Source organism: Trachurus trachurus, assembly GCF_905171665.1.
Source record: "Trachurus trachurus genome assembly, chromosome: 10".
NCBI classification, from domain to species: Eukaryota; Metazoa; Chordata; class Actinopteri; order Carangiformes; family Carangidae; genus Trachurus; species Trachurus trachurus.
In genome coordinates, this window is record NC_139894.1 from 32,421,864 (window position 1) to 32,445,733 (window position 23,870).

At 46.0% G+C, this 23,870-nt stretch overlaps 1 protein-coding gene across 3 annotated transcripts in view; it reads right to left on the reverse strand.

Moving 5' to 3' along the window:
• The window catches only part of LOC310992644 (sodium channel protein type 4 subunit alpha B-like), a 45,006-nt gene extending 21,541 nt beyond the window's left edge, over positions 1–23,465 (reverse strand). For 2 of the 3 annotated variants that reach the window (XM_083980758.1, XM_083980757.1), the window contains exons 1-15: positions 23,282–23,465; positions 16,963–17,092; positions 16,309–16,446; positions 14,229–14,347; positions 12,982–13,068; positions 12,716–12,844; positions 12,100–12,188; positions 7,969–8,157; positions 6,553–6,621; positions 6,395–6,458; positions 5,878–6,019; positions 4,118–4,327; positions 3,957–4,008; positions 3,664–3,860; positions 1,068–1,139 (exon numbers count right to left, since the gene is read on the reverse strand). In XM_083980758.1, coding sequence (XP_083836884.1) covers positions 1,068–1,139; positions 3,664–3,860; positions 3,957–4,008; positions 4,118–4,327; positions 5,878–6,019; positions 6,395–6,458; positions 6,553–6,621; positions 7,969–8,157; positions 12,100–12,188; positions 12,716–12,844; positions 12,982–13,068; positions 14,229–14,347; positions 16,309–16,446; positions 16,963–17,092; positions 23,282–23,370 — 1,776 coding nt within the window. In that variant the 5' untranslated portion in view covers positions 23,371–23,465. Of the gene's footprint in view, positions 1–1,067; positions 1,140–3,663; positions 3,861–3,956; positions 4,009–4,117; positions 4,328–5,877; positions 6,020–6,394; positions 6,459–6,552; positions 6,622–7,968; positions 8,281–8,842; positions 9,014–12,099; positions 12,189–12,715; positions 12,845–12,981; positions 13,069–14,228; positions 14,348–16,308; positions 16,447–16,962; positions 17,093–23,281 lie in introns of those variants that run through there. The other variant, XM_083980759.1, reaches the window with a different exon arrangement.
• Between the last annotated feature and the right edge of the window lie 405 nt (positions 23,466–23,870).

A 23,870-nucleotide genomic window follows, 5' to 3' on the forward strand; every position in this document is an offset into this window, starting at 1 on the left:
GATTTATGATGCAAGTACATTAAGATTACCCTAAATCCTAAAACCCTCTCTTAAAAAATTAATAGACTGTAGAAATGTGTGTTGCAGTAGTACATCCTACATTTTAAAAATAATTACAACATTATTGGTGCTACTCATTATAAATTGTTGTGTTAAGTTTTGATGAAAGTTTTCTCTTAAAAACTATCACTTCACACTCACATGATGGAGTGTGTATGTCACTCCATGCTAACTAAGTGGGGTCGTGTGTCATTATGCACCAACCAACAGTGGACCCCTGTCATTCCATATAAACCAAGTGTGGACCTTTTTCTGCAATGTAAGTCAACTAATAATTCCTATACAGATTGAGAACACATGTATATTGTAAAATTGAAACCCTGTGCTTAAAAAAACTGGACAAGCAACAATAGCAAGGTCAATTATTTTTAATGTTTAATCAGAATTCAAAAGAAATGATCTAAATTACCATTTTATTTAAAATTTTGTTATGGGTGATCAATTTTTTCAATATTTTAAAATGTCTATTATACCTAATACAGTGTTGAGTTTAAACTTAAGACATCCATGAAAACAGAACCTTTATATTTTGTTACAAAGAATAACAAATTATGTTTCAAGGTACTGGTTTGTTCACTAAGGAGCCTGTTTGATAGCCTCTCTACAGTCTGAAAGGCTGCCGGGGCTGCAAGTCGTTCACACTATGGAGGAGTGTAAGAAACGACGTGTGTGAATGAGTCGTTAAAAACCCTGCTCCAGCATGCCAGGGCACTGCTGAATATGGTATTTTACACACACACACACTCAGGTCCCCTCTTGGCTAAAGTTAAAAAAAATTAACCAGAAGGTTTTTCACATGATTTTTAGTTGATTTAAAGCATGTCCAAGAGGGGACCTAAAAAAAGTCCCCTGTTGGCTGCTTGGTCCCCTGTTGGTGAATGTGTAACGACGCCGATGTCCCCTCTTAGATAGGTACAACAGTGCACACACACACACACACACACACACACACACACACACACACACACACACACACACACACAGGAACAGACAACACACGGTCTGACCTTGAAGTAGCCAGCTGCTCCCATGGACACGAGTCTGAGCAACATCTCAGCCGTGAAGATCCCAGTGAACACCTGCAGTGGGGGTCAGAGGTCAGAGGTCAGGGGTCAGAGGTCAGGGTGAGGACAAATCCAGTAGAGAGTGTTGTTTTGTGCTGCAACCTCTGACAGAATAATGAACTTCCTGTCTATTACATTTGTACTGAGAAGCATCGTTGTAACATTCACTCGTTGAGTCGTATTGTAGAATACTGATGTAAGATCTACACAGGAAGAGAGGCCCGTTGACCACCAGAGTGTAGGTGTGAGCCTGACCAGCTGATTGGGGAAGGGGCCAGATTTTATGGAGGGCAACCGCCATTCCGGAATCCCACCTGTCCGACGTAGGCCTCTAATTGTCTAAATGGCAACACTTAATTTTCTATCAAATGTCCCATTATTTCACACACAATTTTTGCCTCCTATGGTCAGAATGACAGTATTTTTTTTCTTTTTGTAAACATCCTGCCTTTCCTACAATTCCTTTAACACTAGCACCGCCGTTGCACACTATATACCTATAACCGCCATGAGTCGTTCATTGGACGAACTGTAATAAAGCGTTAATTAGTGCTGTATAGGTGTTACATTTGTCGTAGTCTTTTAACAGCTACTCTGGGCCATGAAGTAGGCTGCACCCCGCAGCCTCCGCGAGGGGGGGGGGGGGGGGGGGGGGCATACCGTAGGAACCCCGCCCCCGCCTGTAAAGCCGGGTTTCCACCGTATAAACGACTTTTTTTCTTTTTTTTATCCCTCTTTTACGGCAACATCCATAGTCCTTAGTGATCTTTGTTTGATATGTCAGGTGGAGCTGCTGCCCATCATACCGACGCAGGATTGCGCCCCCCCCCCCCCCCCCCTCACTTTACATGAAGAGCACAGCGACTCTGTTTTTACACTAGTTTGCTCCTAAATACTGGCTTTATAAAACGAATTTCGTTTTCTTTTGATATCATATTGATATTTCCCCCCTGAATGTAGGCTACACCTCTTCTACGTAGTCTGTCCAGTCTGGAAAATAATTTCTGCACCGTGCGTGTGTGAAGTGTGGACGTGAGTGTGCATCTGCGCAGCCTGCGCACGTGTACACACAGAGACACACGTACACACACACGCACGCACACACACAAACACACACACACAGAGAGAGAGAGAGAGAGAGAGAGAGAGAGAGAGAGAGAGAGAGAGAGAGAGAGAGAGAGAGAGAGGGAGAGAGAGCGCATAAGCCCAATAATGCCGGCGCAAATCGGTGAATTCTCTGGTCGTCCAATGAACGAACGTGGCGGTTATAGGTAAAAATGAGAAAACATGATCTATATTTTTTTGTGTGAGTAATATTAATTGTATTTAAAGGGACAACGAGGAGTTTTGGAAAAGCGAAGCGTTTTCTCACTACATTTATGAGCCTCCGCGCGCACCGTAAAATTATTTTGACCGGCGCAAGACGGACTCATGTTTTCATTCATCAATAATTAAAGTCAGAGGTTCAAAGAGGTTCACATACCGTTGTAGTTCCGACCATAAACGGCGATTCAGCGGCGTTATTCTCATAACTCGTTGCGAAACCGAAAGTAAAAAACGCTGGTCGGCTCGACCAGCATCTCCGCCACCACTAATAATAACAAAATAACGATAGAGACAGAACGATATATTTATCGAAAATGGGCCCATTAACAAGTGTGGGTAGCGGAGATTCATCCACATTAACGTGAGACTTTTTTATAACCGAATAGAAACTCCTCGTTGTCCCTTTAACAAAACGGGGTGCTGCCCAACATCATTTTAGGAAAAGTCACAGACCGGTGGACTTCAATGTATTTTTTAAATAAAGTTATGCACAAATGAAAATCAAAGTCGTCCAATGAACGGCAGTTGGCTGTTCTAGTGTTAATAGCGTATTTTTTCCCCAAAAGATTTTGCACTGGTTGGGTTTAGGCAATGAAGAAAGGAGTTAGTTAAGTTTAGTAAAAAGACCAAGTAGAGGCTAGACAGGCAGACTAGTCCCTGTCTGTACTCTGCTGCGTAATTACACACAACCATATGGGTATTCCTCTATCAGCATGTCTTAAAGAAGGGAGGAGCCTGTTGAGGACCGCACATTTCCTTACATTAAAGCCTTGTCGGAATGGTGGGACGTTCGCATGTCGGAATAGCGGTATGTTGGAATGGTGGTATGTATAAATGGTGGGATGTCTCAGTGGTGGGATGTCTAAGTGGTGGGATGTTGGAATGGTGGGATGTCTAAATGATGGGATGTCGGAATGGTGGGATGTCTAAATGGTGGGATGTCGGATTGACAGCATGTAACCAGGTTTGATAAGGGAACAGCTCAGTGGCTCTCTGGGCCGCCGTAAGAGGAAGTCCAGCGGCTTCTCCTGTGTTAAGTTGTTTGTGTGTTTAATTTTTCATGGAATTTTTCCTATTTATCCGGGCCTGGTAACAATTGAAAATCATTTTGTTGTTGTGCACGCCTGCCTCCTTTCCATTCACGGCATCTTTCAGCCGAGCTACACACCCACATGGTAACGCTGTTGTGTTCTCACTGTTCTCCACTACTGACCAGCTGTAAGATGGCCATGTGCTCCTCGAACTCCATCGTCATTGGATAATGCTCCATGGCCATGAACACGGTGTTGAGGACGAGGCAGACGACGACGATGAGGTCAAAGAACGGGTTTGAGACGAAGGTGTGGAGCTGCTGCCGCCAGCAACCACAGCAGGTCCATGTCAGGAAGGACACGCAGCACCGACGACACCCTGCAAGAGACACAGCTGTCTTCTGCCTGTCCACACGAGACAACACAATGCATTATGGGTCCTCAGGTGTGTGTGTGTGTGTGTGTGTGTGTGTACCTCCCACAGCAGAGTGTTGTTCTTCGTGGCTCTTTGTTGCTGCAGCTGAGCTCTTCAACACACAGACACACGTCTTTGTATTATTATTATTATTATTATTATTATTATGATGATCTGAGATTGAGCTGCATTCTAACAAATCACAGACTCTCAGCTCCTACCTCCTCCTCCTCCTCCTCCCTCCTCTTCATCACCTCCTGGATCTTATTGAACTCGTCTTCTCTCTGTTCGGCCTCGGTGACCTCAGCTCTGTCCTTCTCAACAAGCGCCATGGCAACCACGGCCAGTATGACACTGAAGAGGAAGAATGAGCTGGAGAAGCAGAGGAGCAGGAAAACGATGACAGGGGGTTTACCTACTGCATGGAACATCTGTAGAGAGACAGACAGGTGAGACAGAGACAGAGACAGGTTGTCAAGTTTATACTTTGAGGAGCCATGAAAAAATGTCTGTCATGTGTTTTCTTTATATAAATGTGACCCGCTCTGGCGAAATGAGTCGGAAGTCGCAACGTTCTATTTTTAGATAATCAGCTGATAACGTGGAAAATCAATAAAAACTCCCAAAAAAATATTTTTTGCTAATTTCAAAGAAATGACATTCAAAAACAATCTCCCAAAGTTTCATAGTCCAGATAATTGAGGAAAGGCACGTAAATGACGATTAAAGTTGACTTACAACTTTTAACCCTCTAGAGAGGAGCACAACATTAGGCTAAATAACTTCTGAACCTGATAGGGACGAGCTGTAAACTGCATCTGAATCGTCAGATTCTCCGCTTTCCGAGGGTCCTTGAATGGTGCATTTATGACAACAAGGGTAGCCACGTGAAATCACGTAGTACGGGGCCAGATGCTCAGCTGAGCGGTAGCAGCGATGCTAAACCAAGCGTAGCATCGATGCTAAACCGAAAGTAGCATGCTAACGCTTGCAGATGTTTTACTAAACATGAAATATCTTCTGAACCTTTTATGATAGAGACGAGCTGTAAACAGCATCTGAATAGATACATTCTGCTTTCCGAGGGTCATTGAATGGTGCCTCTACAAGGTACGTGTAATCACATGGTAAGGAACAGACGCCAGATTCACGGAAGGCTTTAAACCAGAGACGTTCTAAATAGTTTGAACGCATTTTTCTCAGGTTTTCAATCGAAAGCAGTGAGTGGAAGACCATCATTAAAATCGCCATATCTTAAAAACTATCCAATGTATGACTTTGACTAGGGTATCATTTTAAAGCTTATTTTCTCCTCTTATACTCTGATACCAAAATCTCAATTTTGAAATTTGGGTCACTGCGACTCATTTTGCTGGATCAGGTCTCAAATGATGACTGTGCACGCTGGTAATCGCACCACTCTGCGTACATGAACACCTCACGTAGTTGTTCTGTGTTCCATTAACTCAATAAAATGAAATGGCCAAATATGTGAGACGTTTATGTAAGATCAATTTCCGGTTGCGTAGTATCAGAATATGCGAGCGCGCGTGTGAACACTTAACATTTGTCAAACAGTGACAGACGGACGTGCACACGCTGTTAGTACAGTACGCAGCTTCTTGTTACGCGTGAAATACAATCTGCACATAACAACGCAGGCACGCACAACAACATTTACTAAATTAGGGGCATCGTTTGGCTCAGTTGGTCGAGCAGGTGCCCCATGTGCAGAGGCTGTAGTCCTCGCCGCAGCCGGCCCCGTATCGAATCCCGACTCAGGCAGCCCTTTGCTGCATGTCTGTCTCTCTACTACTACGCTATCAATTAAAGGCAAAATCCCTCCACCCCAAAAAAATATACTTAATACAGTATTTACTCAGTTAATCATGCACACACTCTGCTTATTTTGATATCAATGGAACCTCATAGTGCGTGTGTGTGTGTGTGTGTGTGTGTGTGTGTGGTCGTGTGTGGTCACATGGGTGGCCAGGTCTTCCCAGGTGTCCTGCATCATGATGCCGAGGACATTGAGCAGGGACCAGCCGATGGAGTCGTAGTTGGTGAATCCATAGTCGGGGTTTGACTGAGTCTTCAAACAGGTGAAGCCTTCAGGACACACCCTAAACAGTCACATGACCATCATTCAGTGCACAGTACATAAGGCTCTAGGGTTATATACACCTGGAACACCTGAACACCTATATACACCTGGAACACCTATATTCACCTGGAACACCTATATACACCTGGAACAACTATATACACCTGGAACAACTATATTCACCTGGAACAACTATATTCACCTGGAACAACTATATACACCTGGAACACGTGTGTCATATCCACAGTATCACCTGTATCTTTTCTATATGTTCTACTGTTATTATTGTTGTTGTTGTTGTTGTTGTTGTTGTTGTTGTTACTATTACTATTGTTGTTGTTGTTGACAATAGTATCAGTAGTACTCAAAGTCAGAGTGGATCATAAAAACGTACCTGGCATCAGAAGCGTTTCCACACCGCAAAGCATTTAAGTGACAAGGGAGGGCGTATTGATTTGCTGTCAAGTAATCAGACAGACAGGTAATCAGACAGACAGGTAATTAGACAGGTGAGCAGACAGACAGGTAAACAAATAGACATCCTCCTCTTACATTTGTTGTTGATGTATGTGTTGAAGTTGAACCTGAGCGGCGTCTCGACTGGCCCTGTGTCATCGTAGGCTGAGGTAATCAGACAGACAGGTGAGCAGACAGACAGGTAATCAGACAGGTGAGCAGACAGACGGGTAATCAGATAGGCAGGTAAACAGACAGGTGAGCAGACAGACAGGTAATCAGACAGACGGGTAATCAGACAGACAGGTAATCAGACAGACAGGTAATCAGACAGACAGGTGAGCAGACAGACAGGTGAGGAGACAGACAGGTGAGCAGACAGACAGACAGATGAGCAGACAGACAGGTAATCAGACAGACAGGTAATCAGACAGACAGGTGAGCAGACAGACAGGTGAGCAGACAGACAGGTGAGGAGACAGACAGGTGAGCAGACAGACAGACAGATGAGCAGACAGACAGGTAATCAGACAGACAGGTGAGCAGACAGACAGGTAATCAGACAGACAGGTGAGCAGACAGACAGGTGAGCAGACAGACAGGTAATCAGACAGACAGGTAATCAGACAGACAGGTGAGCAGACAGACAGGTGAGCAGACAGACAGGTGAGGAGACAGACAGGTGAGCAGACAGACAGACAGATGAGCAGACAGACAGGTGAGCAGACAGACAGGTGAGCAGACAGACAGGTGAGCAGACAGACAGGTAATCAGACAGGTGAGTGGACAGACAGGTGAGCAGACAGACAGACAGATGAGCAGACAGACAGGTGAGCAGACAGACAGGTAATCAGACAGGTGAGTGGACAGACAGGTGAGCAGACAGACAGGTGAGCAGACAGACAGGTAATCAGACAGACAGGTGAGCAGACAGACAGGTAATCAGACAGACAGGTGAGCAGACAGGTGAGCAGACAGACAGGTGAGCAGACAGACAGGTAATCAGACAGACAGGTGAGCAGACAGGTGAGCAGACAGACAGGTGAGCAGACAGACAGGTAATCAGACTGGTGAGCAGACAGACAGGTGAGCAGACAGACAGGTAATCAGACAGGTGAGCAGATAGACAGGTGAGCAGACAGACAGGTAATCAGACAGGTGAGCAGACAGGTGAGCAGATAGACAGGTGAGCAGACAGACAGGTAATCAGACAGACAGGTGAGCAGACAGACAGGTAATCAGACAGACAGGTGAGCAGACAGACAGGTAATCAGACAGACAGGTAATCAGACAGGTGAGCAGACAGACAGGTCATCAGACAGGTGATCAGACAGACAGGTGAGCAGACAGACAGGTAATCAGACAGACAGGTGAGCAGACAGGTGAGCAGACAGACAGGTCATCAGACAGGTGAGCAGACAGACAGGTAATCAGACAGACAGGTGAGCAGACAGACAGGTGAGCAGACAGACAGGTGAGCAGACAGGTCATCAGACAGACAGGTGGTCTTACACACGGTGTATGAGTATGGGTAATATTCAGTCATGTTAATGGGCCACATGACACAGCTGTTCTTCAGATTTCCCATGAAGTATTGTAGACCAATCACAGACAAGAGTCCGAACACCAGTACCATCAGGATGACGACCGCAGCCAATCTCCTCAGTGATTGGACGAGAGCTCCAACAGTCGTCTTCACACCTGAACAGTTTGAGAGGGTTTAAGTTAAAACCTGTGAAGGGGGGCGCACTCACACACATACACAGACAGACACACACACACAGATGCTTGCTGTTGTCCATCGAAGCCGACGATGACGTCCGACTTCCGTCTTAAAGCAGAAGTAAGCGATCCGGTCGTTTTGGCTAATGCTGCGTTCCAGGCAGGCTTTTGAAACCGTAAGTTACAGCTTCAAGTCACGACTTAGTAGCGTTCCAGGCAACCCGTAACTCGTGTTTTTCCGACCTGTTGCCTGTGAAAGTGCACTATAACGGCCACTCGTGTTTTTCTGACCCGTGAACTCGTACCAGATCGAACTGGTACAACTTCACATGTCGGAAAAACACGAGTTACGGGTTGCCTTGAACGCACCATAACTTTTTGACAGCCGATGGAGTTAGCAGCCCCCGCCCTCGTCATGGATCTATTGGTCCTCGTCCCTACGTCACCACATTCACGCGCATCCCTTGGCTGCACACACAGCCCTTCATGCCGTTCTCTCTCCTCATTGGATAAAATTTGTAGGATACAAGAAAAGTTTTCTCCTCGGCTCAGAGCAGTGCAAAATGACTGAGAGACCCGTGTTTCGGTCCAAACACTCCATGTAAGTGATTCCCGTCGGAAGATATAACTATTTAAGACTTATTAACACAAAAATATTGCTTACTTCTGCTTTAACGGTGGGTCTTCTGATGGCTATATAACCCTATCCTGGATGCACAGGTCCTGTTGCAAGTGGGACAGGTGTATGTAGTAGTGGTGTTGCTGTCTTCTCTGTCTTTTTTGTTTCATCCCGACCGTCCTCCCCTCCTCTAGTAGTCTACTTGCCAACAATGAGTACCCGGAAATGTTGAGTACCCCAAAGTTTTATGTTAGAAATAGATAGTATGGGTCTCCAGTATTCAGAAACTGCCGGATGCTAATTTATATATATTGGGCAATTAGCACAATTGACATAATTAGCATAAATTAGCATATTTTGCCTATATGGGCAATATTTCAACAAAATTGACTTGGCTGATCTGGGCAATATTGGAGTGGTTTTAGGGGTTATTGATGATTCTGAATCCATTTCTGACATTTTCAAAATTCAAAATGGCTGTCTAAACCGGAAGTGACCAGATTGAAATCCATCAAAATCGGCCCACTGGCGGTTAAAATCTGGTCACTTCCGGTTTAGACAGACATTTTGAATTTTGAAAATGTCAGAAATGGATTCAGCATCATCAATAACCCCTAAAACCACTCCAATATTGCCCAGATCAGCCAAGTCAATTTTGTTGAAATATTGCCCATATAGGCAAAATATGCTAATTTATGCTAATTATGTCAATTGTGCTAATTGCCCAATATATATAAGTTAGCATCCGGCAGTTTCTGAATACTGGGGACCCATACTATATATTTCTAACATAAAACATTGGGGTACTCAACATTTCCGGGTTCACAATGGGGCCCTATGGGCTGGCAAGTAGACTATAGTGTTTGGGTCCCACTGAGGCACAGCTGCCGCCAGGTGTCTCGGTCGGCGGCCATGCTCTCCAGCTCCCCAGATTCGATGCTGCACTTTTTAAGTGCTATTTTCCTCTGGTCTTTGAATCGCTTCTTCTGCCCTCCAGCAGATCGGCGACCGTGGTGTAACTGACCATATAGGACTTTGCGAGGAAGTCGGTTTTGGGGCATCCGTATCACATGCCCTAGCCACCGCAGCTGATGGTGAGTGATGGTGGCCTCAATGCTCTTGCAGCCTGTCCTCTTGAGGATCTCAGTGTGAGGCACTTGATCACGCCAGGCAATTCCCAAAATACGCTGAAGACAGCGGATGTGAAACTGCTCCAGGGACTTAACATGGCGATTATACGTGACCCAGGCCTCACAGCTGTAGAGGAGGGTGGTGATGCAGACGGCCTGGTAGACGGCTACTTTTGTGTCAAGATTCAGGTTCTTGTTTTGAAAGACCCGACGCCTGAGTCTCCCAAATGCAGCTGATGCTTGCTGAACCCTGTTCTGGACTTCGTTATCAATGCTGTTGTCTTAACCGAGGATGCTCCCCAGGTATCTGAATGATGATACGACAGACAGTTGTTTATTGGCGACAGTAAAGATGGGGAGTGTAGGAGGGGTGTTGGTGCTCCACTGGCAAACAACCTCTGTTTTGACAGTGTTGATGGTCAGTCCCATCCTACTGTATGCCTTAACTGCTGCATTGAGGACAGCCTAGAGATCTTCTGGGTTGTGAGCCACCAGGGTGCAATCGTCTGCGTATTGAAGCTCAAGGACCCTTTCATTGTGCGGCTTCATAGTTGCTTGTAGCCTCCTGATGTTAAATAGGTTACCGTCTAGCCTATAAGCGACTGACACCCCGCTGCTGTCCTGAATTTCCTGATGGAAAAGCTGGGTGACACATATGAGGAAGATGTTGAAGAGCACAGGGGCAAGAACACACCCCTGCCTGACCCCTGTGCACACGGGAAAGAAGGCAGACTCCTGTCCCCCTATTGTCACCCGAGCATTCATACCATCATGGAACTGCCGGAGGATGTTCACAAACTTGTTTGGACATCCAAACTTAAGGAGGATATTCCATAGGAGGTCTCTTTGCACAGTGTCAAAGGCTTTGGAGAGATCGACGAAGGCCATAAAGAGATTCTGATATTGCTCCCTGCACTTTTCCTGAAGCTGCCGGGCTGTGAAGACCATGTCGACTGTGCTCCTGTTCTTTCTAAAGCTGCTCTGTGATTCTGGGAGTAATGGCTCTGCGATGTTGCTAATCATCCTCTTACCAGCAGTAGCGAGGAGTGAAATGCCTCTGTGGTTGTCACCTTTGTTCTTGTAAATGGTGATAATGTTGGCATCTCTCCATTGCTGTGGGATGTGTTCACTAGGGCCCGACCGATATGGATTTTTTGGGGCCGATGCCGATTACGATTATTAGGGGGAAAAAAACCCGATAACCGATTAATCGGCCGATTATTATTATTTTTTTATTAAGTTTTAAAATTGTATTACTATAATAATATATCTATACATATTATATAATATATAAATTAGGGCTGCCTGGTCGACCAAAAAATCATTAGCCGACTAAAATTTCATTGGTCGATTGGTTGAATGAAAAAAAACAAACATTTGAAGCCCTGTCTTGTCAAAATGAAGTCAAAATCAATATGGGCTTTTATTTTGAAGGGCCCAATACAGGAAGTCATGACACGTGATACTTTTTTTTTTTTTTTTTTTTACACGGCACGGCGTCTCTCTCTCTCTCTCTCTCTCTCTCTCTCTCTCTCTCTCTTTTCAATCAAAAGCGGTCAGCGGTTGCTGCCGTGCCCGGCACCGTGTCAAAGCGCTCACCGGCGGTCAGTCTCACACACAGTCACTCCCTCCCTCATCTACTGTGTTTATTGGTGATAAATGAGCATACTGCCGTGCAGGTATATAACGGTAAAACCCGACCCCGACCGGCTTGTTGAATCTCGGACCCAACACGGCCGGAGACGAGCATTAATTAATTAATTCACAACCCGACCACGGTAAAAAAAAAAAAAAAAAAGGGAAACAGAAAGCCAGTGGCAACACTGGTTTTGAGACAGATCAGTCACTCTGCTGTGTGCTGTGACTGAGGTGGTAGTGGATGGAGTTTGTCATGAGGTCGGCGCCGGTGCGGGGGAATCTTTTCAAAGTAAAACCAAGTTTTATTTATTCCTGAAAATATCGGCGACAATCTCCGAGTTTTGGCCGATTACCGATTAGTTTCAAACGGGCTATAATCGGCCGATTTAATCGGCTCGCCGATAAATCGGTCGGGCCCTAGTGTTCACTGGTCCAGACTTTGGTGATGTATTGGTGTAACACTCTTATGCAGAGGTTAACACACACACACACACACACACACACACACACACACACACACACACACACAGTGACCTGTGTAGACTGAGATCATCTTCAGCGCCCGGGGAACGATCCTCAGCACCGCCGCCTTCCCCAGGTCGACCACGTCAGGGGTTAGAAACCTGGAACAAGCACACCTTCATCATCTTCATCATCATCATCATCAGCTCTTCAGTGACGCTTGCGGACCGCGGTGCGAGCGCCTCGGTCCTGACTGCGTCACTGTCCTGCTCAGATGACGTTAATGCACACCCTCGAGGGTAATATGTAAGGGGTAATGCCCTTAGTTCGCGTCAGACGGTTCACGCCTCAGCGTCGTCCATTAATTTCTGATAATGGACACCTCGTCAGGCATTATCCCTTACTTTATTGGACACCCCACAGCCAATCAGAGTCGAGTATTCACCCAGACCATGGTATAATGCTTAAATAACCCTCGAGGGTAATACGTATATCCAACTAAATATTCAGCTCCAGGCCATATTTTATTTTCATCTCGGTTACAACTAGTGTCTCTCTGACTATACATTACACTTACGGAAGGGAATGGCCTCTCGGCTAAATCGGGGCAGTTTACAGCATTGATTAGTGTCTATCTGTAGTGTTATTATCTGTAGTGTTATTGATTAGTGTCTGTAGTGATTATTACGCGGTGCTGACGACCAGGACGTCCAGCCAGTTCCACGGGTCTCTGAGGAAGGTAAAGCGTCCGATGCAGAATCCTCTGGCCATGACCTTTATGATGACCTCACAGATGTAGACCACTGTGAACACGTACCTGAACACGCACAACATGATCAATGTATAGAAAATATATGTATATACATAAATAAAAACAACGTAAACAAACAATCATCTGTCCTCGTCTCCTCTGTCCTTGTCTCCTCTGTCTGCGTGTGTGTGTGTGCTACTCACTCTGCTATCCTCGATGCTGAAGAGTAACTCATCATCATGAAGACACAGTTGGTCACGACCGTCAACAAGATGAAAAAACGGAACCAAGTTTTGGTTTAAGGAACAAAAACAAGTCAGTCAACAGTCTGTCGGTCAACAGTCAGTCGGTCAAGGGTCTGTCAGTCAACAGTCAGTCAGTCAACAGCCTGTCAGTCAACAGCCTGTCAGTCAACAGTCAGTCGGTCAACAGTCAGTCAGTCAACAGCCTGTCGGTCAACAGTCAGTCGGTCAACAGCCTGTCGGTCAACAGTCAGTCGGTCAACAGTCAGTCAGTCAACAGCCTGTCGGTCAACAGTCAGTCGGTCAACAGTCAGTCAGTCAACAGTCAGTCGGTCAACAGCCTGTCGGTCAACAGCCTGTCGGTCAACAGCCTGTCGGTCAACAGCCTGTCAGTCAAGGGTCTGTCAGTCAACAGTCAGTCGGTCAACAGCCAGTCAGTCAACAGCCTGTCGGTCAACAGCCTGTCGGTCAACAGCCTGTCGGTCAACAGTCAGTCGGTCAACAGTCAGTCAGTCAACAGCCTGTCGGTCAACAGTCAGTCGGTCAACAGTCAGTCAGTCAACAGTCAGTCGGTCAACAGCCTGTCGGTCAACAGCCTGTCGGTCAACAGCCTGTCGGTCAACAGTCAGTCGGTCAACAGTCAGTCAGTCAACAGCCTGTCAGTCAACAGCCTGTCGGTCAACAGCCTGTCAGTCAAGGGTCTGTCAGTCAACAGTCAGTCGGTCAACAGTCAGTCAGTCAACAGCCTGTCAGTCAACAGCCTGTCGGTCAACAGCCTGTCGGTCAACAGCCTGTCGGTCAACAGCCTGTCGGTCAACAGTCAGTCAGTCAACAGTCAGTCAGTCAACAGCCTGTCAGTCAACAGCCTGTCGGTCAACAGCCTGTCAGTCAAGGGTCTGTCAGTCAACAGTCAGTCGGTCAACAGTCAGTCAGTCAACAGCCTGTCAGTCAACAGCCTGTCGGTCAACAGCCTGTCAGTCAAGGGTCTGTCAGTCAACAGTCAGTCGGTCAACAGTCAGTCAGTCAACAGCCTGTCAGTCAACAGCCTGTCGGTCAACAGCCTGTCGGTCAACAGCCTGTCAGTCAAGGGTCTGTCAGTCAACAGTCAGTCAGTCAACAGCCTGTCAGTCAACAGCCTGTCGGTCAACAGCCTGTCGGTCAACAGTCTGTCGGTCAACAGCCTGTCAGTCATGTGACATAAAGGATATGAGTGAGTGAGGATCCCGATGGCAGCCTTCCTCACTGGACTGAGTGGACTCAACAGGAAACAGGGTGGGCCAGCATCAAACCTGTGGGCGACGTTTCCTTTACTGAGCACGATGAACGTCTGCAGGGGTCAGAGGTCAGAGGTCAGGGGTCGGAACCTGGAACAAGATCGGTTCCAGATGCTTCTGCGCAAGCGCTATTTTACGACAGGCATACCGGTCTACTGAATGTGATTCGCTCCAACCGAAAACCAGTGGTTTTGGTGAAAATGACCGTGGCGATTTTCAAAGATTTTTAAGCCACCTGTGCCGAAAATTGTTTTTTTGATCAAAAATCTAATTTCTCCAAATTCGGATATGTCGTCTGGGGGGCCGAGGGGAGTCCAAGACAGAAGTTTGGTTGAAATCGGGCCAGTGGTTTTGGAGAAAATGACCGAGGCGATTTTTCGAACATTTTTAAGCCCCACGGGTGTCGGAAAAGTTTTTTTTTTTACCAAAAATCAAACTTCTTCAAATTTCTCCAAATTCGGATATGTCATCTGGGGGGCCGAGGGGAGTCTAACGCAGAAGTTTGGTTGAAATCGGGCGATTTTCGAAGGTTTCTAACCCCCGAGAGTGTCGAATTCTGTTGTTATGGACTCCCTAACCCTGATGTCATTGTTTTGGACTCTTGTTTTCTTCAGTTCCTGTTTTATTTTGTAGTTCAGTTCTTGTGCATTTGCTCTAGTGTTACTTCCTTTATTTTCCCTCCACACCCTCCTTGCACACCGTCAGCCCTGCCCTGCTCCTTGTGTGTCTCCACCAATCAGCTTTCTTTGCCCTCCTGTCTCCTCACCTGTTGCTTGTTGCTTTGATTAGTTCTGTTGTATTTATGCTGCGTTCGATTGCAGTCGGAAATCGGAAAGATCCGACCTCCGAATCGGAAAAATGCAATAGAATGGCCCTTGAAGTCGGAACTCCGACTCGGGTAGGATCCAAGCAGCCCGAGTCGGTTGGAATTACATCACAGCAATATGGCGTCGCACACCGCGAGCTGTATTTATTTATTTAGGCTATTTATTTTCCAACCTAGACATTTAAGCAAGGGAGGAGTTATGGAAAAGGGAATAGGCTAGTTCCACGTGTACTGCAGCAAGAGTTGAATCTGCACGGCTCGCTATGATGCATGCAGGATTCCCCTCGCTGGTGCGTTCAAGACTGTGTGTTGCAGAAGTGGCGTTTCTCTTTCTCTCTCTCCCCCAAGCAGCTATGTTCTTCCCCAGCAGAACTTTTTGATGCTCGAAAGAAATCAGCCTACTGTGGCCGGCCATGTTTTCCGAGGTTGCAATGAAACATATTTACCTCGGAAGTCAGACCCGGATCTTTCCGAGTTCCGAGTGCAATTGAACACAGCATTAGTCTTGTGTTTCTTTCAGTTCCTAGTCCAATTCTTGGTTATGTCATGGTGTTCTGTTCTCCTGCCTGCTTTGGGTTTAAAGCAGAACTATGCAAGTTGGCCGGAAATAGCTCGCTCCTTCGTTGGTTTCTCTTTTTTTCCCTCTCCGGAGCTCCCCCACAGTTCTGGGAGGCACATGTCACTGTCGTAAAAAAAAAAAAACTCGCCGCCACCACCCCCTCCACGTGCTTGTGTTTACTGCTGAAGGTAGAGAGCGGTGTTTGCTAAGCCCTGCTAACACGGAGCTAACGCTAACACGGAGCTTTTCGTGATAGTTCTATCCATTGACGAGATTTGTGACACCGAGACGGACGACTGATCTTGCAAGTGCGGTTTTCAGCCAGTGGGGGGGGGGTTGGCGCATTGGCCTAGACCCCATTCACCTCATAATAGGTCACTCAACCATCACAGTGTCTCTGAGCCACAGTAATTACAGCCGAAATCCTGCGTAGTTCTGCTTTAATAAACACCTGCCATCATGACTCATAATAAATGGATGCAGGACTTATTACAGTGCATTAGAGATGATTAGTCCCTGCTTGAAAGGTTCCTCACGCAGCTTCTACAAGATGTGGCAGCCCTTGACTCTTTTGGTCAGTATTGGTACTATTAATCTCAATCTCATTTTAAATGTATGAACACTGCGACCTTGTGTGATTGGTGGGAGGGATCCAGCTCCTCCAATGGGGTGTTGAGGAGTTCAGGGGGCGGGTCTCCGTATATGAAGGGGAGGGGCTTCTCAGTCTCAAGGTGATTAGGTTGTTCAGGTGGGCCTTTCTCTTCCACCTGTCAATCAGAGAGAAGTTGAGCCGTGAGCTGGAGGGACAACATGAGTTATAGTCAACAGTATCAGGTCATTATTAATCCCTCAGTATTGCACTGCAAAAACTCAAAATATTTCCAAGAATATTTGTCTTATTTCTTGTAAAAATGTATCATTTCTAGTTAAAACTAATTTCTTTCTACTTAAAATAAGACTCATCACCTAAAAATGAACTTGTTTTCAGATAAGTTTCACTTGTTTCAAACTAATTTTCACTTGAAATAAGTAGAAAAATCTGCCAGTGAAAGCAAGTTGTTTTGTGCTTGTAGTAAGAAAGAAAAACTTGATCCACTATCAGATTTTTCTACTTATTTCAAGTGCAAATATGTTTGAAATAAGTAAAAGTGTCTTAAAAACAAGCTACTTTTAAGTATAATGAGATGAGAAGTAAGACAAATATTATTGGTAAGAGTTTGAGTTTTTGCAGTGTGGTAACTCACACCTGATCAATGCGCTCCGTATTGATCAATGTTCCTTACCTCTTTGTTCTTCTCCAGTGAGGCCGACGTGAAACGTCTGAAAACCTCCGTCCCAACAGGAGGCAGCAGAGACACCATCCTGACATCATGCAGCTCTGCACGAGCTGTACTGTCACCTAGCAACCGCTTACTGTGGGAAAGGGAGGGGGGGCATTAAGTCAGAACACCATAGCACTGAAACAGCACTGGTCAAAGTCTCTATTGATCTCCTTATAGCCTCATTGTATCCCACAATTCACCGCACCGAAATGTAGTGGACATCCGATAGTCACTAAAGGTGCGTTCACACCGGACCTTTTATTTTTGTCGCTGTCGCTCATGTCGCTCCAAAAAAATCGCTCTGTCACTCAGCTGCAGTCGCTCGTCAGTTTGTAACGATACAACAGCTCGCTCTGATGACGTCATTCAAGCGATTCCAGTGAATTTCACCTCGCTCGGAGTCGCTCTTTTCTTCCCGTTTGTGTTGGTCCAGCATGGCTGTACCTGCTGCCGCTGTTTACCAGTTGTGGAAGTCCCACAAGCGCCGTACTACGTCGAGCCGGCTTTACTCTGCCGGCCCGGTGGAGTTGTATTACATTTCAGTAGTTGTCATAGTTACGCATAGATTACGGCAGCCATTCAGCACTGAGCGACAAGCGTCTGACGGCCAGAGACTTGGGATTTCTCATCTCGAGCGACAGAGCGAAAAATCGCTCGGTCGCTGTCACTCGGAGCCCCAGCGATTTTTCGCCTGAGCAATTAAACGCTCACTCGCTCGGGGTCCGCCCGCTATTCAGACATCCCGCTATTCCGACATGTCACTAGACATCCCGCTATTACGACATCCCTCTATCTAGACATGCCGGTAGTCCGACACTTTTTGATACCGCTATTCCGACACGTCTTTTTTTTTTTTTTTTACAGCTGCGATACCCAGGCGCGTCTCTCTCTCTCTTGTCTTTTCAGCATGTCTATCACTGGTTTGATGAGGGAGTGATGTTCTTAATCTCAACAACTCAACTATCAAGTCGCAAACAAAACTGACACACATGATAAACAAACAGAACTATGCTGCAGTTTGTTTGTCAAGTTAACCTGTGACCTTCAGCACCACGGACAGCGCCGCGGATGAGCCGCGGAGCTGCAGCTGTGAGCGCCTGGGCTCTGGGCTTATGGCCTGGGGCCTCATTTATCAAAACTGTAAGTAGGCCTAAGCAGTGTAAAACTGCTGCTACTAAATTTTTTGCTTAGGCCTACGGTGAAAAGACATCCCAAAATATTTACACCTTTTTCAGATCTATCAAACTGTGCGTGCACAACTCTGCACCTCAACTTTGATAACTGGATCCAAGAATGGTGCGCAGTTGCGCACGTGAACACACCTCCGTCCCCGGAATGCCTAGACACAACCATATATGGTCAGCACGTGCATATTAATTAGCCATGTGCGCTCTGTGGAGCGACAACAAAGTGACAACGAAGACAACAGGCGGAGGGGGGGGGGGGAGAGAAAGCTAGATACATGGCATCGGGCAATAAATCAGGCAAAAACCTCCCAAATATCAACAAAAGGGAGCAGAAAAAAGAATAATCTTATGTAATCTGCCCCTTTATTCCAGACAATCTTTTTTTTCTTCTTTTACCTATGTTAAAACAATGTAAAGCAGCAGGATAAACTCAGGTGACAGAATAATAACAGTCTCAGTAGCTGCAGATCAGTGTGCGCTGCTGCCGGTGTGTTTTTAAACTTGGAGGGTATGTTTTTTCTTCTCTAATAGGCCTATATATTTGTGTATGAGAAACAGTGTCTCAGATGAAAAAATAAAAATAAATCAGAAGGACACGTCTGACTATAACGTAATCAATCAATGTCGGAAAAGCGGAATGTTTGAAAAATAGTAAAGTGCCGCTACTCCGAATATGAAAAAAAAAAAGTCGGAATAGTGGGACGCTTAAAAAATAATGTTAATGCCGCTATTCCGACAATTAGAAGTCAATGTCGAAATAGCGGCATGTCGGAATAGCAGCATGTAACCCACTCGCTCGTTTGCCTTGACTTAACATGTAAACTTGTCGCCAGCGAGAAAAACAAAAGGTCCGGTGTGAACGCAGCTTAACCAAATTAAGATATCCCATAATACTACTTGAGAGAACCATGAAGAGTGGGAACAAACCGCAGGCTGAACTGGACTGTGAGGATCTTTTTTTACTTTTATTTGGCTTGTGGCTTCTTCAGGCTCAGTTTATTCCGCCATCTCTACTGTCGCTGTGCACGGGCATTTCTCCATTTTCTGTTATCCCACCATACATTGCGGTCACGGATCACGGTCAACATTGATCTGCAATGTTTTAATTATGCTTTTCACTAGATAAAATACTCCCCTGCCTAACTCCATTGCATACGTTGAATGGGGCAGATATGGAATCACCCCATTTCACGTACAAATACCAAAAAACCAAAATTATTATAAGAGGTATGGGAACTCCTCTATTTTGCAACTTATAAAATCATTTTTCATGATTCACACGATCAAAGGCCTTAGAGGCATCAATAAAACAAATCCAAAATCTCTTCAAGAGTGTCACGGTGGTGGGAATGCAGGACCCAAATGCAGACAGGTTCAGTGCAAAAAAGGGATTTATTATGAACTCACACGTAGTACGGGAACACAGGAGCATGAAGCCACGGGGACAAACGACAATGAAGATTTGATCTGATTTGATTTGGATCCTCATTAGCTGATGCAGTTTACATAAACTATTCTTCCTGAGGTCCGATCAGTGTAACAATAAAAATAATTTTAAGATTTACATAGACAACATAGAGGGCCCTAGTTTCGTCGACCAGGTGAAGTCTGTGATCAGCGCAGCTTCGCCACGCCAACGGGGTGTGGCCCAGGTCCATTTCGCAAGTTTGCTGGGCCGCGCAGTCAGACTTAGACCGGCGCAACCCCTCCCCTCGTCCCTCCCACCGGCGCAAACGGCAAAGAGGGAGGAGAGAGGGCGGAAGGGAGACAGGAGGAGGAGAGAAAGGCGTGGAGTGGGTTTGACACAGCCGAGTCAGATCTTCACCAATCAAAGGAGCTCCTCTCCTCACCTTTAACTGCGCGGCGGGTGATGCGCGCTGCAAGTTTGTCATTTTATACTTTGACATGGACGGAGGAAACAGCGACGCCAGAGGCCGAACCTCTCCCCGGAGGAAACAGCTGTTTCCCCGGAGGTCCGAGCTCAGAGTGACCAATAATGAGTTTACTAATATACTTAACCAGGATTGATCTGATACACTGAGAACCCCTACGCAATCTAAGAAACAACAACTAATAAACTAATAAAGAAACTCACATTTATTCAAACCCTGTGTATAAGATCAGAGGTGTAGGCTACACTAATCACAACATAAACACACACCATGTGGATGAAATCAGCAAGGACGCGCTCTCTCTCTCTCTCCCTCTCTCTCTCTCTCTCTCTCTCTCTCTCTCTCTCTCTCTCTCTCTCTCTCTCTCTCTCTCTGTCCTCCTCTCTCTCTCTCTCTGTCCGTCTCTTTTTTTCTCTTTTTTTCTCTGTGATAGAGATGCTGAATATACTGTAGTAGGCTATATACTGACTATCTGATACCGAGGCAGTGGTGGTGGACTAAGAGAGATGATGATTTGTGTTTTGTTTTTCATTACGGCTGCGTGATGCGGTCGCACGTGCTTATGAATGAATAAGTAAATAAATAAATACAGCGATCATCACAAGGGCAGAGTGGTATCTCAACACGGCAGCGACATGCAGTCATCCACCCTCAGTCCTGCTTGGGACATCCACAGCTGCTTTTCAGTGCCAGTTCGTCCCTGCTGTGTTAATTCAGGTGGAGTTTCCTTTACGCACCGACAGCCTTTGATCTCTGCTTTGATCTGACGTCAGATGTGACGGGACAATCTATATAGATATAAATTCACGTGTTGATTCCATTAGTTGCATTAAATAGTGGTTATTGTGGATATTTATTGCATTGAAATGTGTCTGGAACTGTGGAGATCTGCCTGTGAGGTCTTGGTGACGTGTGTGCACTGCAGGTCAGTCAGCCAAACTTGCACTGCACCTGCTGCGCTCCGCGCTGCGCTGAGACTAGACCTGGTTGGAGGTGGCGAGCTTTCAGCGCAACTTCGGCGGGACATTTTCGGACGAAACTTCCACTGCACCAAGCTGAATCTGTGACGCCTCCCCCTGCTGCGCGGCCACGCCTATCTCAGCGCAGCGCGATCTGCCAATCTTCCAATCTGACTTTGCGCTCGGCTGCGCTGGTCGAAACTTGCATTAGACCGGCTGCGCTACCTTGCGCCACCTGCGCTGCGCCAGCAAACTAGGGCCCACAGTATGTAAATGTAACAGCATATAGCCAATAATCTAAACAAACATCTAATCAGATATAGAGACACATGTGATTTTATGGGGAATCATCACACATATACAATGTCAAAACACACACTCAGATACAGCGACACACACAGGAAATAAATCATTTATGGGTACACTACCTTTTGTGAGCTGCCATTAGGTGTTTCTTCACCTGTTTTTTGAAACTGACCTTGCTCTGGGTTTTAGAGATGTAACCCGGAAGAGAATTCCATTCAACAATGGCTCTGTAGAGCACTGTTTGTTGTTTGAAGTTTGTTTTTGCTTTTGGAACACAGTATTTACCACTAATTGCATGTCTGGTGGGATATGAGTGTGTATCAGCGCTGAGCGTAAGTTGTTCATATAGACAATCAGGGATTTTAGAATAATAAATGTCTCTCACAAAGGAGATTAGAGATGATTTTAACCTTGCATCTACTTTCAGCCAGTCAAGTTGGACATGCATGTCATTAATGTTGGATCTTAACGTACAGTCAAGGGCAACGCGAGCTGCTCTGTTCTGAGCCTGTTGTAGCTTCCCTAAATTAGTTTTCGATGTTCCCGACCACACCATTGCACAGTAATGAGCAGGGAGCACACAGGAAGACAGGACAAGGACTTCAAAATAAAACAGGAAACTAGGACAAAGACACAGAGCATGACACAACACAGAACTTCAAAATAAAACAGGAACTAAACTAAGCAGGGACCCACAAGGTATTCATGTACCCTGTGTAGCAAAACTTTGTATTTTAGGGATATACCCAGATTGCTTTTCTGTTAACTCTAAGTGTGAGACTCTGATCAGCTTTGGCCTCCTGCAGGCCAGGAGGATGGTTGATTTGTCTTGGAGAGACACTGAAATATCATCTACACAATCTTGGATTAGAGAGATGGCAATGTGTGTTACATTAGAAAACTAGGGGCAAGGCCAGGGGACATGACGGGTAGAGCAGGGGAACAGGGCTCTGGAGGGCAGCCAGGAGGGGAAGACCGTGAGGCTGGGCAGAGTCTGGGGTCATGTATTTAACCTCAGTGTCTCCCTTTGTCTTCGTCGGTTCATTGTCGTTTGTCCCCGTGGCTTCATGCTCCTGTGTTCCCGTACTACGTGTGAGTTCATAATAAATCCCTTTTTTGCACCGAACCTGTCTGCATTTGGGTCCTGCATTCCCACCACCGTGACAAAGAGCAAAAATCCACGTATCTGTGCCATGTTTAGGTTTAAAACCAAACTGGTTGTCAGAGGTCAGGATGAACTCTCCTTGGTTAGGACACTGACCGGGGCTTTGGGCCGGTAGGTATCTAACTGTTGATTTTCCCAGATTTGTCTTTGATGATAGAAACAATAATAATAAAACAGATAAAACAGAATCAGGTAAAATACCATGAACTGAATGAAAATGAATTTTCCCTATGGGACAATAAAGGCATTCTAGCTATCTAAAAACCCCGTAAAGCAGATGGTAATTAGTGGACAGAGTTTTCTGCTTGTTGTTTTGTAGCATCACAACTGCTTCCTGCCCTGAACGCAGCTCCAGAGTGAAAACAGACCTGGAGTCAGTGTTGCTGTAGTTACGACACACTGAGCTCTAGTGGTCAAACGTTACTGATAACCATGACATTTACATCACCGTGATATCACATTGACGCTGAGAGTGGCGTTCATCAGTGGAGACACAAAGTCACGGTTCAGGTCCGGCTCCGCCCCCTCTTCCTGTGTTGGTCTGTTCTGCAGCAGCTGGACACAGCTGGGTGTGGCCGTGTGTGTGTGTGTGTGTGTGTATGCATTCACAGGTTTTTAAATCGGTAAACATAAAGTCAGTTTCCATGAGTCTGAAATAATGTGATTGATCTGTAGTCAGATGTTGTCTCCTACGCACACACTAAACACACATACACACTAAAAAAAACACACACACACACACACGTGTTCTCTCTCTCTGTACAGACTTACAGGTGTGAAGGGCGGAGTCTCAGCTGATTGGTTCTCCTCAGAACTTCTCCTCGCTCCCGTTGGCTCCTCCAGAAGTCAAAGAAAGACATCGTTCTGTTCACCGTCCACCTGCTCCACCTGTCTATCTATCTGTCTGTCTACCTGTCGCTCTGTCTGTCTATCTGTCTGTCCACCCGTCTGTCTGTCCGTCAGCGGTCTGGTCGTCTGCTCTGCTCTGGTCTCAGTCTTTATCTTCTTCTTCTCATCCAGAGCGTTTCATCCTCAGAGTCACGCAGCCTCTGCTCCGTGGTCGTCGCTACGGCAACAGCCAGTTACATCCATTGTGATGTTGCTCCAACCGAGGCTCCACATGTCTCTGCTCTGCCTCGGTTCATCCTCTCTGTTGTCCACACACACACACAGATTCCTGGAAACTTTCAGTCCAACTTCCTGCCGTCCTGATAGTGGTCCAGCAAAACACACGCACACACGCACACACACACACACACACACACACACACACACACAGTTTAAATATGAAAAGAAGAAAAGACACAAAAGCTTTATTCACTGTGTCTGTTAGGATCCTCACACTGCCAACACTCAGCTA